At 36.9% G+C, this 15560-nt stretch overlaps 3 protein-coding genes across 3 annotated transcripts; 1 reads left to right on the top strand and 2 right to left on the bottom strand.

The window, feature by feature from the left end:
- Positions 1 to 1206: 1206 nt before the first annotated feature.
- SIGE (sigma factor E) lies at positions 1207 to 5226 on the bottom strand. Its single transcript, XM_007038897.3, has 6 exons — positions 5070 to 5226; positions 3675 to 4437; positions 3406 to 3552; positions 2687 to 2923; positions 1937 to 2200; positions 1207 to 1648 (listed from the first exon to the last, which is right to left on the bottom strand). Exons 2-6 carry the CDS (start codon positions 4377 to 4379, stop codon positions 1451 to 1453), a joined length of 1551 nt encoding a protein of 516 aa, XP_007038959.1. The 5' UTR covers positions 4380 to 4437; positions 5070 to 5226; the 3' UTR covers positions 1207 to 1450.
- A 2608-nt stretch (positions 5227 to 7834) lies between these two features.
- Positions 7835 to 10282, top strand: LOC18605716 (putative WRKY transcription factor 30). The gene is made up of 3 exons (XM_018116941.2): positions 7835 to 8700; positions 8813 to 8941; positions 9377 to 10282. The coding sequence occupies exons 1-3, from the start codon at positions 8375 to 8377 to the stop codon at positions 10005 to 10007; spliced, it is 1086 nt and encodes a 361-aa protein (XP_017972430.1). The 5' UTR covers positions 7835 to 8374; the 3' UTR covers positions 10008 to 10282.
- Positions 10283 to 12806: 2524 nt separating this feature from the next.
- On the bottom strand, positions 12807 to 15214 carry SPCH (basic helix-loop-helix (bHLH) DNA-binding superfamily protein). The gene is made up of 3 exons (XM_007038893.3): positions 14813 to 15214; positions 13914 to 14441; positions 12807 to 12924 (listed from the first exon to the last, which is right to left on the bottom strand). Exons 1-3 carry the CDS (start codon positions 15212 to 15214, stop codon positions 12859 to 12861), a joined length of 996 nt encoding a protein of 331 aa, XP_007038955.2. The 3' UTR covers positions 12807 to 12858.
- Positions 15215 to 15560: the final 346 nt, after the last annotated feature.

Here is a 15560-nt window from a genome sequence, read left to right as displayed (position 1 = left end):
AAAACTGCTATAATTTTCCTTTCCACCACTTTCATATACAGTTTCTTTTATTGTACCTATTCATATACAATTTATTCTTTTATACTTTTTCATATATACCTCTTTTCTGTTATCTTCTACTCGATAACAAATCTTATTACACCTAATTACTTCAATAATTACATAATGGATTTCTAACCGTTACTTAACATTAACTTTCAGTAACAGTTACCTCACATTAAAACTCTTCTTAATAAAATCATTCATGACATACATTAAAGCCTTTTAGCTTGTAACCGTTGTTTTTGGCACAATATATAAAGCTTTAACAATTCATTAGAGGGCTCTTCTTTCGAGCTAACATATGATCTTTTAGAGTTTCTCTCTAATTCTCTTCTATTTCCTAATTCTCTTCTTATTATCTTAACTTACTACGACACTTTGTACTTCAAGAACTGCTATAATTTTTCTTTCCACCACCTTCAATGCATTCTTTTATTTGTGTGTAATGCTTCCTTTCCCTATTACAAGAACCCTATTTACAGTTCTAATAGCACAAGGCAGACGTGCAGGCAAATTATTCAATGAAAATTCTCAAGTTTCGTCATGCATGTTGGTTTCAAAATAAAATGAAACTGAAACTCCTGCTTTTTCCCTAGTAAATTACGCTTCAATGCTTATATCTTACTTTGTTAATCTGATTTACCTTTTTCAGTTAATACCAGTAGGCACTAGTTGCCTTTATAACGAATGGATCTTCCAATCATGGCGTCTGAGTTTGACTTTGGTACAAAAGAAATATTACTGTCCAAATTTTCAGCTACCATATAAATGCAGGGGAAAAAGCCGTTAAGGCTAAGGCAATTTCAGAACCTGGACCTCCCAAGTTTAGCAAGTGCTACTTCTTTTTGGAGTCATTTATTTCTGCTGCCCCTTTTAGGGAACATAACAGACAGTAATAGTCATGACAAGTAACCTAGCAGGAATACGTTGAAAAGTTCTGGCATAAATTTCAAATTCCAGAATAAAGGGTGCAGAAACTGGTACACAGCCATGCTTCTCTTCCCCATGCTTTCCCTTTCAATTTATCCCTTTCCGTGTCCATATAATTTTAAGCTCTTCAACCATGCATGCGGGACAGAGGGGCCGAGGTTTTGGAATTACATCGCAGATTAGCTGGCATGGATTGGTGGATGTAATGGAGATGATGAAAGACTGAATCCAATCTAAGTAACGTATAATCAAACTTTTATCAGGGAGGGGGAAATATTACATGTCATGTATAATTGGTGATTCTATGCTCATGTAATCTTTTGAGTGTTTGAATTTATATTACATGGTATGGGAATTCTATGCTCATGTAGTTAAATGACTATGATACAGATTATTAGTATACAGAAACAACTTGGTCATGAGCCAATATAAGGATAGAGGGGGACTGATGTAGATGAAGCCGAGGAATTTCATACATTTAGACAACGTATCGACGAAGATAATCCACTCGGGCTGGATGCTTGAGCTTCATTAGCGCCTTTACTTCATGCTTCCGAACCATTTCTCTTGAAATATTCAAGTTCCCAGCAATTTCTCCTAATGTTCTATCACCTTTACCATCTAGTCCATATCTCTGTCTGATCACCAGGCTCTCCTTAGGCTTCAGAGAATCAAGCTGGAAGACAGGACTTTTAAGTTAGGGACTATGAGCCTGTTTTTACAGAGGAAAGCAAAAATGGCAAAACGGGTACAGCTTGTCCAATGTAAGCATTGCTACTAATTGACGAGAATTTGAAATTCGAAATACAACCTTATATATCTAAAAAAGAAAGGTAAGCATAATAGGAGTATCATCCAAGAAAAATCTAAAAAGTTAAAGCTTTCTTCTGGTGACACTAAAATGAGGAAATGGTAAGCAGTGAATGTAGTGTAGAATGCAAGTTAAGAGAGGGTGGTTATTTACCACATCATCAAGTGCAAGCCGGAGAAGAGCAGGTTGCCTCCGGTGATCACCTCCAACACCATCGATGTCAGTGATTCCGTTGATGAACTCTTCTTGTGTGACTGAATGCCTTGAATGAAGAGAGGCAACAGGTTTTGAGGCCCTCATTACTTCTTGGTACCTCTCAGGAGAGATCCCAACTTTTTTAATTATTTCTTCCTCTGTTGGTTCTCTATGAAGTTCAAACAATAATTCAAGTTTGGCTCTTTGGATTTCTACTCTAACCTGCATCAAGTAGAACAGGTTAAAAGGTATAGCATAGCTCTATTAAAAGCAGCCATGGCTTCTGTTGCTCAGCCTATCAGACAAAAATCTTGAGCCAGGACTTAGCAGCATAGAAACAGCAGTCAGATCGTCACTGGCATAAATGACAAACAGAATCTGTCCACCCTATTTCACTAATGATTTTTTGTGCATCAAAACATTCCGAGAATGATAATATCATCTGCTTGCAGTTAACTTGTTGTATGAGAACTGCCTAGTTACAAACTGTCAAATTAATACCCATCACAATATAAGTTTCAAGGATGAATTTCACCACTGATAGACATAACCACCACGGAAAAGGCTAATTCTCTTCCCTTAAAGGCTTTCAAGTGTCAATATTGCCGCTTGTCTAGAATAAATTGCAAGGGTTCATGTGAATCATCATGCTATTTTAAAGATAAGAAACAGGAAAATACAGCATGGTTAAGTAAAAAGAGAGCATACCGACTCAAGTCCAAATGAGACACGTGTGAAGCTTGATAGTGTCATGGAGCGTATAATTGCGTGCCTAATCCAGAAAAGACTGTATGTGGAGAGCCGGAATCTCCTTCTTGGTTCAAAACGATCAATGGCTGTAATAAGTCCTTTGACTCCTGCCTGACAAAGGTCTTGAAATCTTGGGCCATTTGCAAAATCTTGAAAATATTTGTTTATCGAAAACAGAACAAGCCGGAGATTATGCTGCATCAAATAAAGCAATACCTCTAAGTGGTTATTATTGAGTATAGACAGCCAATGCCAGTAACACTTAAAATTGCTTTAGCCACAAACTATGCAACCACTTTCAAAATGAGGACATTAGAACACAGCTCTTCATTGAAAAAGTTAATTTGTTTGTGCCAGAGTGATGTGGCGGTTTGGCACAGAACAACACAAAAGAAACCCTTACAAGTAAACTTCTGAAACCACAAAGTTGATCTCTTCCGCAAGAATTGGATTTAAAAAAATATCATTTGAAACGGGCTTCATATGAAAATGAGAAGACATGTGTACTTGAAATTCATTAAAAGAATTAGGAGAACTCATTGAACTCTGTTGCATAATTATCAAAACTTGGTCGAATTACTCTAATAACAGAAAATTTGACCAGCTGAAAACCACCCTAGAATTGGGATTCTTTTTTTAATTTAAAACACCAGTATGTATGTTGGAACAGGAATTACCTTAATCAGCTTGTTTCTAGCAGCTTGACCGACTTCTAAATGTTTTCTTACTTGAGCTGCGCTCATATTTGTGGCCTCAGCCAATTCATCTTCAGTTGGATCTCTACCCAAATCCTTTTGCAAGTTCTCTTTTGCCTGAAGCAGTGCCTGCAGTTTTAGCAAAATATTTTAGTTGCAGACACACCAAAGTTTTCAAAATAAGAGACATTTGAAAGGTGAAGGTCTGCTGTCTCCTTTAATTTCTTCTTTTATATTGGAAAGGTGTATACCTTCATGGGCTGCATTAACTTAAACAACCAAGTATGTTCAATAGATGGCAGAACGGGAGGTATCTTCATCTTTCTCCAGTCCAGGCTAACCAAATCAGTTGAAGCTGAATAGTCCCTCACAAGCCTATCAATCTTCTCACTTTCATTCTCACTACTCTTTTTCCTCCGAACAGAAACAACAGGTTTTTCTTCTCTGTTCTTTTTCAGTGCAATTCTATTATCAAGACTCAATCTTTTAATCCTATTAGTCTGGTTCCTAACCACGATCTGGTCGTTAGAGTTAACTCCTTTCTCATCACTTTCTTTAGACCTCTTTCTCCTTTGCCGTCGTCCTTTTATCTTACCTTCTACCTCTTCTACATCAGATGATCTAGTTGCAGGGCTAAGCTTATAAATGTTTTCAAGTTTGGCAGCAGCTTCATTGTAATCCACTTCCAAGGTACATGGAGAACCGTCATCGGTAAAGACATGATTTACAATTTTAGGATCCTTCTTAGCTTTTCCTCGTCTCTTTGGGTGCTCCTTAGCTGTTTCTATAGGTAAAAGAATATGCTCTTGAGGTGTAACTAAAGCAGTATTATCGGATTTATCTGCTTTAAATGCAACAGTCAAAGGCCTTCTCGATGTACATCTTTGAGTAGAAAACTTTGTGCTTAACCCTAGCGGAGTTCGGGCAGCTGAGCTAGAAACACTGACAACTCCCATACCAAATTGTCTGAGCAAGCTTTAAGCAATAGACAAAACCTTTCTGGCTGTACAAAAACTACAAATAAAAATATGCATCAGCAACAATGGTGCGTGTAAAACACAAAAAAACAAGCAGAAATTAACAAAAGTATGATCTTAAGGTTAATTAATTAAATTTTTTCTTGCTAAATCAAGCAAAAGCCAGAACCGCAGTTTCTTAGCACAAGCACAGATTCATGGTTTCAACATAATTAAACTAGTGTGGCAAAAAAAAAAAAAACATAATTAAACTGCTTTTCTGACTCAAAAGGATAAATATTTGTGAACTGCAGCTATATCAAGCCCTGATCACACAAAAGTTTCAACACCACACTTTCATTAAACTGGCAGTAACATTCCATAAATCTTTTTTTTTTTGCTAGTTACAAATCTATTTATCTTAAATGATCATCAAAATTTCATAAGTATTACAGCAAATCAATGCATTAATTCCCCAAAAGGGTCAGTCCTACTTTACCCTACTTTGACATGAGCTGCTCCAAATCGACGTTAGTCCATTGAAAAAACATCATGAACAGAAAAGACATTAACTATACCAAAATCTAGTACTATGTCTTAGCAAGACATCTCTATTACATTACCGACAGGAGCTCACAGCATCCATAAGCAATTGACAACGTAAACAGCTCCATGCAAAGAGAAACAGACCTTTACGAGCAGAGCAAAGCGAGTTGCCGAGTTTACACCGGATCGTAGGATTGTGAAATTCGCGCTTTTTCTGGTTGCCAAAAGCTGCAGAGAATCCAAAACGGAGAAAGGTTTTTGAGTTTTAAATATAAGAATCAGAAATACGTAAATTACGGTGTCCACAAATAATATCAGTCGGAATAATCAACGGCTGAGGAAGGCGGTTTTCAAATCCAACGGTATGTGAAAGTGACAAGTAAGATTATAGGAGAGACAAATGGTAAGGATGAGATGACGTGGCCTCTACCGAAGCAGAAACTGGAAATGTCGTGGCGAGTAAAGAGAGGAAGAATAGATTTTTTACGGGATTTAATGGATGACGTTTGATACACGTGGTTGGTTTTCATTGGAAGAAAGATTTCACTTTCAGTTTGCGGGACCCGATACGTGTGGTGGCATGCGTCTGTCCAGGGGTATCGTTACGTTGCCTAATTCTAGCCATTTGAAAGCTGGACAAGATGATAATTATCAAAGTTTCGGAGAAAATTGAGCAACAATTACGTTATTGGTCCATGCCCTGAATTGAAATTTAACCCTTATTAATAATTTGAGTTTAAATAAGTTTAAAAGAAAAAAAAAAACCACCAAAGGGATCTGGGCCGAGTTGTGCCCGAGCTGTGGCTATATCAGAATATGGGTTGGGCTAATAGTATTTGAAATTGGGCATTGATCCAGACTTGTCACACATTCTAGGAAGGAACCTTAAGCAGGAAACATCCAGAAAAAGCCCAATTTCTCCATTACGATGAAACCCGTTTACGCGTTGGAGACTTTATCAAAAAGAAAAGTACAATAATAATAAAATATTCTAAACAACCCAATTTAGCACTCACCTTTTGCAAGTTCAAGCCGATAATGAAGGTTTTATTGGATTTTTTTTTATATATTATTCTCTTCTCGCATTTAATTGTGGATAACAGTTAAAGTTTCATTATCCCCTGGGCTTAAAAAAATGAGAGAGAAATGGATTGGTAGTGAATTGATCATGATTAGATTTGATTTAATAGACTGAAGATGGTAACTAGATATCAAGTGTTCCAATTGAGCCGTGGACCGGGCGCGCAAAAAAAAAAAAGCAAGTCAGCGGATCGTGGTCTCACGTTGTTGCTACGCGTCGAAGGCCGGGAGGCGGGACAGGGCCAGGGGGTCCACGAGTTGGTTCGTATGAACTATGAACCGCCGTCTAGAATACTCAAAAGACTCTTTTATTGCGGCTCACAAACTCTAAAAATTCCACTGTCCTGTTCTCCCGACGACTTAGGTTTCTCTCTCTTTAAAAGAAAAAGAAAAAGAAAAATAAAAAACAGGACCTATAACTCCATTTTTGAGGCAACAAAAATGAAAAAACGGCAACTCCCTCTGATTTGTCGCTAACTGTGATGAACATATTTTTCCACATAAAATAATGTCGTCCCGCTCTTTCGGCTAATCATTGAATTTGAATCGGTCCAACTGTTGAATTTTCCATTAAACCAAAGACAAACATTTTACTACTTACTACTAGATTTTACCCATATGTTTGATTTTTGAATTGAAATAATTTGGATGATGCAAAAAGATCTCATTGTAATTCAGGAACGGAGACGGAAGATGAAAGTAAAAAATGTGGTTCCCAACCCACAAGATTTTACCGTTCCCGTAAGAAAATGTCGAAATCCTTTGTCATTTAGACCATTCAAATCATTAAAAAAAAAAAACTAATATACGAGGATCCATCGAGGAAATTATCCATGTTGTCAATTCAAGTAACTAGTAGTAGTTCTGTTTTTTAATTTGATAAAAGACTCAATGTCTCACTTTCCACGTTGAGACGTCCACCTTTTTCTTTTTTAACAAAAAAGCTGGGAATGCATTCACATTTCAGGAAGAGAAGCAGAAATCATTCTGCCGCAAGAACAACAGAACCTATTGGTAAAACACAAAAAGAACCTGCAAAAACAAAACCCCTCCAGTCTCCAGACCCCAAAACACAAAATTTACATCACCCAGAACCCAGCAGGAGATAAGAAGACCTCCACCTTCCCCATCCATCGAGAGGGACAAAAGCAAACCCCTTTACAATTGATAGTCACACCTCTGCTCAATGGATGAAAAAACGAGAGCATGAGGTCCCCCATCCAGCAAAATATCTACAAGCCAGACCAACCCACAACAAAACCCCACCATCAACCACACAGCAGATTCAAAACCAAGATAATCAAAGGACCAGAATAACAACGTTGAGACATCTACCTTAGTTAACGCTTTCAACAATAATAACGTCACTTTTTCATCATTAAGATATTTTTCATTCCTCTCTCCTCTTTTGTCCTAGTTTTTTAAAAAAAAAACCGAAAAAAGAAAAAAATGGAAAAGAAATAACGCGGAAGTGGCAGAGGTTTGAAGATTCTTGGTCTTCTTCTCTGACTTGTTTATTGGTTTATTGATTTTATTTAATTCTCCTTTTAGTTGCTAAGAATCTTCTGATCACTAGTCAGTGGAAATGTGGCATTCGCCAATCAGTAAAAACCCTAATAAAGGAGTAAAAAAGGGAAATTGATTCTGTGTTCCTTGAACTGTTGGAGAATGTAATGTGAAGGAGAAAGGGTCAGCAGTTGGACTTTCCTTCGTCTTTGAACCAATTTTCTATGACCGAAGACCGGTCTTAATGAGGAAAATCCACTTAACCTTTGTCTCAGTCAAACTTCTCCCTTTCCTCTCCTGATTGATTCCCTCTTTTCCCCCATTTTGTCCTTCATTCAAAACAAGGAAATGTCCCTTAAAATCCCAAACCCACATTCTCCCTCCGTCCTCAGGTTTTTCCCTTTCTTTATTTATCTCGCAGGTTTTAGCCACACAAAAAAAAAACACACACAAAAACTCATCAGACCCTTTAATATTAGGTTCCTGATATATTTGGCTTCTTTTAAGGAAACCCATTTGCAAACTTTGCCTCATATCGGAAAAAAAAAAAAAAAAACAGAAAAAGGTAGCTTTTATCTTGGTCTTTTCAGTTTTCTCAGCTGAATTGCCAATTCTTGTTCACGTACTTCCATGTTTTCAGCTTCTAATTCATCAAGCTTCCATTCTCAACTAAAACTCGTTTTCTGCTGCTTTTTGGTTTGTATTCATTCGTACTTTTGGGAAGAAACGCTGTCTCCCGTTGCCTAGTTAGTGTCTATAATGAACTGATACCTTTATACTACAACACGTAGATATCATATTGGTAGTGCGCTTAGAGAAAGAACTTTGATTTCTCCTTTATTTGTCTGTTTCACAATATATAAATGGAGAACATGGGAGAATGGGAGCAACGGAGTCTCATAAATGAGCTAACACAAGGAAGAGAGCTAGCAAGGCAACTCCAAGTCCATCTCAATGTGCCTTCTTCTCACGAATCTCGTGAATCCTTAGTCCAAAAGATCCAAGCTTCATATGAAAAGGCACTTTCAATGCTCAACTACAATACCTCTTTGGCAGCAGATCAGCCGCAGCCCTCAGGACTAGCAATCAGAATGTCGGAGTCACCACCTTCTCGTAGTGGAAGTCCCCGGAGTGAGGACTCTGACCGTGACTTCAAGGAACAGGAGCTCAAAGATGCCTCCAAGAAAAGGTGTAGATCGATAAAACGCAATCATGTTATAACCATTAACCAAGCCTTTGTCCCAAGTCATCGTTTCATGCAATAACATTAAATATGTCGTTTTGAACTTTTTATGTTGCAGAAAAACTCTGCCAAGATGGACGCAACTAGTCCGAGTTACGCCTGGTACAGCCCTGGAGGGACCTCTTGATGATGGATTCAGTTGGAGGAAATATGGACAAAAAGATATTCTCGGAGCAAAATATCCAAGGTTTGTGGAATTTTCCTTTTGCAATCCATACGGGCAAAAGCATAATGCAAGTCTTTATTAAAGCAATATACTCCACGACCATGAGAGCAATTAGCCGTTGACATTTGGTCCACTTTTCAACTGTAAAGCATGCAGAACCTTTTTGACAGAGTCCTAAGGTTGTAAAGTCTGACCTTGTCTCTTGTCAACATGTCATTAGCTAAAGCGTTCTTGCTTGGAATTTATAATGTTTGACCGCATATGCATGAAACTGAGATTTACCTAACTGCATATATGCATGGTATGTATAGCACTTTGACGAGATTAATTAGTTTAAATTTACCTATTCTTTTCTTCTTCTAGGTAATGATGAATGAGCAATAATTAATTAGTATCTGCCTGACTACTATTATATATGAAACATCGTAACTTAACCATCCTTTTTCTTGCTTACAGAGGCTATTACAGGTGCACCCACCGAAATGTTCAAGGTTGTTTGGCTACAAAGCAAGTACAAAGATCAGATGATGACCCGACAATCTTTGAGATCACTTACCGCGGAAGGCACACCTGTACTGTAGCCTCGCATGTAATGCCTCCCTCTGGCCCATCAGAAAGTCAAGAACAAGGAACTTGCATGGAGCCACAGCAACCAGAACAAAACCAGAACCAATCACAAGATCTACTGTTGAACTTCCAGAGAGGCCTTAAAGTTATAACCGAAGACTTAGATATTCGTGAGCAAACATACCCTTCATTCCCTTATCCATCATCAACAACCTCCAATATAAAGCTTGAAAACAATGTCTTTTCACCATCTGTGATCGACAACAATGTGGTGGGAAATCTGTCACCTTCTTTTATATCGCCTGCAACATCCGGGACTAACTATTTCTCTATGTCTCCAAGTCCAAGCGGGATGAACAACACCGTGCAGGGAAACATTAGTTTTCCGAGTACCTCTGAGCCTCAGCTTAGCACTGAGATTATCCAAGCTGCTACCTCAGCAACAAACTCTCCATTCCCATTTGGTAATCCCGAATTCGACCCAAACTTCACATTTGACAACCATGGGTTCTTTTCTTAAACCTGAGAAACCTTTCTTTCGCTGCACTCGGCAATTCTAGTCGGCCAATAAAACAAGACACTCTCATTTTTCCCTCAGAATAAGTAGTTTTTCTTTATTTTTTTTCTTTTTGTATAACTCAACTCTGTAACAAGGAAGAGTTGAATTTTATGGTCCTGTCAGATAAAGGTATCTGATGTATTATAGCAAATGTAGACTGTACTTTTCTTTTTCTTTCCCTTTCATTTGTAGTGTAACTTTTTCCAATAAAATGAAATCAATCTAAATATTTCTAATTTTGTTACGAAATAAATCTTAAGAAAAGAAGTAAAAGAGAAATATAAGAAAAAATATTTAGATAGAATAAAAAGATCTTATTCAAGTGTATTTGTAAATGAAGTGAAAACGTTTATTCATAAGTTAATAACCCTATATATAATTTACAAGATGAAAATAATGTTAAGGAATTAGATGGGTGAATTAAATTATAATCTTCATTCAATTTAATTTACATCCAAATTTTGATATACATAATATAAATAAATATTTACAAACATATTCATAATAAATTTCAAATAATTTTTTTTAGAGGATTTGCGACAATTTTAAAATTCCCACCGCATTCTTTTGGTTCGACAAACCGAAAAGAATATTTACTGGGCCTAGGTGAGAGAAAGATGGACTAAAAACGCCCTGCCCTTGTTTCATCTGTCATCTTATCGCAACTTATGACACAGATTAAAGGAAATGGATGTAGGCCCAGAAAATTTCACGTGGCAGCCCAAATAGCCCAAAGTTGGATTCTCAACCCAACACTGTGAGGTTAAAATTCACCCAAGAAAGGAATCCAACGCAAGGCAGGCTATGAGGTTTTCTGATTAAGCCCTTGAATTCCCTTGCCTCTCAGAGAAATTTCCACAAACCGAAGCCCGTGATCATAGTGCAATGAGCCACCGTTTTCATGTACAATTTTTGGGATGAGTAGTCCATTCCAATTTGAAACAGAAGTATCACTCCTCTTCTGAATTTGAGCTGCTGAGAAAACGATTTCATTAGGTGGTCCAAACCTGAGTTAGAAAGCAGGACAAAAAATATATACACAACAACTTGGAAGTGTTTTCAGTGGTCCATGAGCCTCTTTAAGGCAGTCATGCAAATTTTGGGCATGCTAGTCTGCTACTGAGCAATCTCGTTTAAGCTTGCATGGGACCATTGTCACACTTTATTTATTTATTTATTTATACAAATTTTGTTTTCAATTTTCATTCCTTTGTAAAGGGAAATTTGAAATATGAACTTTTTGGAAATTTCAAGTATGAATTTAGATAACTACCTACTAAGATTATAGAATGACTTGGAATCTATTCCTGAAAGAAATAGTATAAGAAATAAACTTTTATAAGAGCGTAGTAATTTATTGAGCAAAATTATAACACAAGATTATTATATGGTTGAGCTAATCCTAGTTACTCGCATGAGGATCCTCATCGAAATGTACAATTAGATAGCTTAGTTTTGAAGAATCATGATACCCAATTTATCATTGAGCCTAGATTTTGAAGAATCATGGAATTAATTTGATCTTTTACACTAGTTGTTGAGCTTGTCCTTCTCCAACTTGGAGCATTACAATTCAAAGGAAAAGTACCCTTTTTTAAAATTTAAAAACTACTCAATCAATGATAATCTATAACCTAATATAAAAAAAAACTTCGATGGACTCTCAGTATCACGTGAATACATCAACAAAAAAATATTACAAGTCAAAAGAAGTCTTACAGGTCAAAATAAATGGCCAAGTTTCCACGTGGAGCCATCAAAGAAGAGCTGTTATAGGATTTAACCTTGAGCGAGCTGTATTACCGATGGCTTGTATGAGTGGTGGGCCACAATTAATAAGACCTGTCAGAGCAAATTCTAGTATATATAATACTAGGCTTGGTACTATCGAAAGAAAAAAAAAAAAACCTAATAAGAACAAAATATATGGTGGTTGACTAGCAAGTTAATTAGGTACCCATACCTGTTTCCCTTGTTTCCAACATGCAACATATTTAATTCCAAGGCATAAATTCACCTAACCAGGTGTTGCCGAAATACTCCATCCTGAACTAGCTATTTGGACGTCCACTCGATGTTGACGTACAACAAGACATCAATCTTGTCCCTCAGTTTGGTATCTAATTAATCAAAACTTATTCAATTTTAGTTATCCCATTGTCAGTTTCTCTAACAAGTTTAAGCACCTATTAATAATTTGGATTGCAAACACCAGAGAAAAGAAATTACAACGCTTCAAGTCAAATGCAAATTGAAACTTGCATGTCTCTGAAATTGTACTTCTGGAAAGAAATGGTTTCAACTAGCTTGTAGGATCAAAGGTAAAGGTTTGAAGCTTGAATCTCGAGTCTTGACCTACTTATTTCTTCAAGTCTTCAAATGGCAGGTGTTGTCTAGTTCATCAAATCTCTATATTATGCTACATGAATGTTATTGTTGTTTATTTCATTTTTGGTAATGGAAATTAAGTAGCATGCAGCAATAGCCTAGAGTTTCCAAAAAGATAATAACAATTAACTTAATAACAAATGGATATGTTATGTCCGTACATGCAAATATGCAAAATAATTAAACCTTGAGACTGCAAAATTACAAGGATGTTACACTAGCTGATGCAAGCCATGATCACTAATCTACAATTACATTAATTTGTTAATATATAGGAAATGAAGGTAAAATGCCAATGCCCTTCCATACTCTTCTGTTTTTTTCTTTTTGTTGTAGCAGCTTTTTGAAACAGAATAGAGAGGAAGAGTCTTGTTAGGGGTAGAAGCTTGAGCCTGAAAAGGTTGAAAACTATGATGAGTAAAACTTAGCAGAATGTTTGCTGGATTTGGTGAGCGAGTTCTTCTGCACTCAGCTGGCATTCAATTCCAATCTGTTATGGAATAAAACAAAAGAATGCAGACGATTTAATCATTAGCTAATTGAATACATTTCAAGACAAACATAAACCTAACACTTCCCTCTGAATAAATTCCAACTCAGTGAAACATCAAAGTAACTGCAAAGACTGATACAGCAAAATCAAAAAATGTGACTACAAAGATAGACTAGTTTTCAGCGACCCGTCTTTTTTTTCAGGAGCTACGTAGTTAGGAAAGTTTTACAGTCAGTAGCATTGCAGTACGCCAACGTCAGTTTTAGGTTTGTGTGAAAACTACTGCAAATAATTCAACTTTACTTATGAACAAAATTATGCTCTACGGTGGATCCTACTACTCCTAATGTTCTCATTTTCTCAATGACGAAGGAAATCATTCAAAAACAAAGATGGTTTATTAGGCCCCTGGAAGTGCAGTAAAGACAAAAACAACAAAATCCACAGACATGGTAGAGACAAATTAAAACAGACTGAAATATTGAAACAAAATAAAAGTTACAACTTTTGAAGAAAAAAAAATCATTGCACCAAAAGAAATGATTGAAACCTAACAAATTCCAGGGCACCTGCGTTGTCTGTTATTGATATCAATGAGAAATTGGATACCTCCTCGCCCCTTCGCTTCGCTTTGCACTTTTTTGTTTGTTTTCTTTCTTTCTTTTCAGTAGTATCAGATCAGATACTAATACTTAAGAACGTGATTTGTTTAATGGAAAGGTTAAAATGTTAGATTAAGGGGACAACAAATGCAAATATATATCATTAAATTAAAATTTCAAAATATTATCTATTTATGTACACCAAAATTTACATATTTTATCATAAGTATGTTCATTTAATTATTTACTATATATTACCGAGAAATTATATGTTGCTAATAGTTTAATATCTCAATTAAAATATTTTACTATAGTAAAGTTTTTACAGTTTACGGGTAGTATATATATGATAAACTATTAGCATAGGGGGGCTAGAGTTTGTACCTTGATGGTGAAGGCATTAAGCATGGTTTCATCAACGGTGTTAATGTTGACATGGAGAATTTCGAGCGAGAGGTCCTCAAGGGCGGAGATTATTTTTTCAGCTTGACCGGGGATCCGAGGGGATACCGTCTTCAAAAGAAGATTTGGGCCCGAAAACTTGACTTCCACATCAGCAATCGGAGACTTGGAGTTTGCAACGAGCTCGTTGACGTTGTCCACGGAGGAAGCTGAAGAAGTAGGAGAAGGTTCGATCGAACTAGTCATGGTCGGAGAGAGGTAGCCTTGCTGCAACCTCGGCTTGTAAGGGCTACCGGGTTGAGGCGTTCTTGGGCTTATCGGCAAGTTAATTCTTGGACTTAGAGGTGGTTTTCTAGGGCTGAGAGGCGAGGGTCTTGGACTTGAAACTATCCTAGGGCTTAAAACCTCACTGTAAACTTTTCTTTGTTTCTTGGCCTCTAGCGATTGTAGAACTTGTTGCAACTCGTTGATGTAATCCACGACGCCCCCAATAATCGATGCTTGATCTCCCTAAGACATAATACAATACCAACTTTAACCAAAAAAAAGAAAAAGAAAAACTTGACCATGCATGCAATATCTCCAAAAACCCCGCAATCAACCCTTATTGGACGATAAAATTTTGACTTGAAGCACTGTCTTTGAGTATGGGAGAATTTCAATATCCTAAAACAATAGTATGCTTGTATATGGGAAAAGACCAAAGGATGAAATGAACCGAGATAATAGTTTAAGCTTTAAATACAATTTACTATTAGGATTATTATCCTGTTTATAACGCATAAACACAAACAATAAACTCAAATAGTAGCATTCGGAAAAAGAGAAGAAAAAAAAAGCTTTCAAAACTGTAGTAAAACAAGAAAGACAATGTGCCTTACTCTTTTCACATAGAAGCAAGGCATCAACGATCTCAACACCGATAAATGTTCGTTCATTTGCTTCCTCCTGTTGCGCTCAACCGTGATATGAGACATTCGTTGTTGCCCATCTGGGTTGGTTTCCTCCGAAGAAGCTAGCTTCTGCCTCTTGCTCTTGGGTGTAGTTTCAGGCTCAGTCTCCGACTCCTGTTGAGCGCTGGAAGAAGTAGACTTCTGGGACACCAACCTCGTAGCTTCCTCACCATCTTTTTGGGTAGCAGCGCCCATTTCTTCCAATGGAGTGAAGAGTGGAAATTCAGGGAGACCATCTAAACCCTCAAAAAGAGCAAACAGGTCATCTCCGGCAAGGTTGGTTTCTCCAAACTCAGGCTCTTCGAGAAAGTCACATAAAGTATCATCCATTGGAAAGTGTTCCCAAATAGTATCTTGTGTTTCTTCTTCTGCCACTAGGAGTACTATCTTCTTTTTTCTGGGAAAACGGTCAGTCTTGTAATGGTGTTCTTAAAAGTTTGTTTTGGCTTTTCGGAAAAAAGATCAGTAAATCAATCAAACAGACTGGAGTGAGGAGAAGAGAAGAGAGAGTGAACTGAAAGAAAACCGTGAGAAAAAGACTCAGATGGAGATGCGTAAATTGTCAAGATCAATAAAGAAAAAGTTTGCTAAAAGGAGTAAACATAAGAGCTGCTGTGAAAGGGACTAAACTATCACCATCAAGCACTCTTTTTTTGGACGGGTATCTAAACTGTTA

The sequence above is a fragment of the Theobroma cacao genome, chromosome 3, assembly GCF_053813885.1.
Source record: "Theobroma cacao isolate CCN51 chromosome 3, ASM5381388v1, whole genome shotgun sequence".
Lineage (NCBI taxonomy): Eukaryota > Viridiplantae > Streptophyta > Magnoliopsida > Malvales > Malvaceae > Theobroma > Theobroma cacao.
This window is presented reverse-complemented; position numbering and strand designations above follow the sequence as displayed.

Bases quoted from the DNA above. Each gene is read 5' to 3' on its own strand.
- SIGE (XM_007038897.3), bottom strand. From the start codon at position 4,379: ATGGGAGTTGTCAGTGTTTCTAGCTCAGCTGCCCGAACTCCGCTAGGG. The intron at 2,201-2,686 runs GTATGCTCTCTT...TACTTGATGCAG, and splicing joins TCTCATTTGGACTTGAGTCG to GTTAGAGTAGAAATCCAAAG. The intron at 1,649-1,936 runs GTAAATAACCAC...CCTGTCTTCCAG, and splicing joins GGCTTGCACTTGATGATGTG to CTTGATTCTCTGAAGCCTAA.
- LOC18605716 (XM_018116941.2), top strand. From the start codon at position 8,375: ATGGAGAACATGGGAGAATGGGAGCAACGGAGTCTCATAAATGAGCTA. The intron at 8,701-8,812 runs GTGTAGATCGAT...TTTATGTTGCAG, and splicing joins AAAGATGCCTCCAAGAAAAG to AAAAACTCTGCCAAGATGGA. The intron at 8,942-9,376 runs GTTTGTGGAATT...TCTTGCTTACAG, and splicing joins CTCGGAGCAAAATATCCAAG to AGGCTATTACAGGTGCACCC.
- SPCH (XM_007038893.3), bottom strand. From the start codon at position 15,214: ATGGATGATACTTTATGTGACTTTCTCGAAGAGCCTGAGTTTGGAGAA. The intron at 14,442-14,812 runs GTAAGGCACATT...ATTATGTCTTAG, and splicing joins CTTGCTTCTATGTGAAAAGA to GGAGATCAAGCATCGATTAT. The intron at 12,925-13,913 runs GTACAAACTCTA...ATTCCATAACAG, and splicing joins TTAATGCCTTCACCATCAAG to ATTGGAATTGAATGCCAGCT.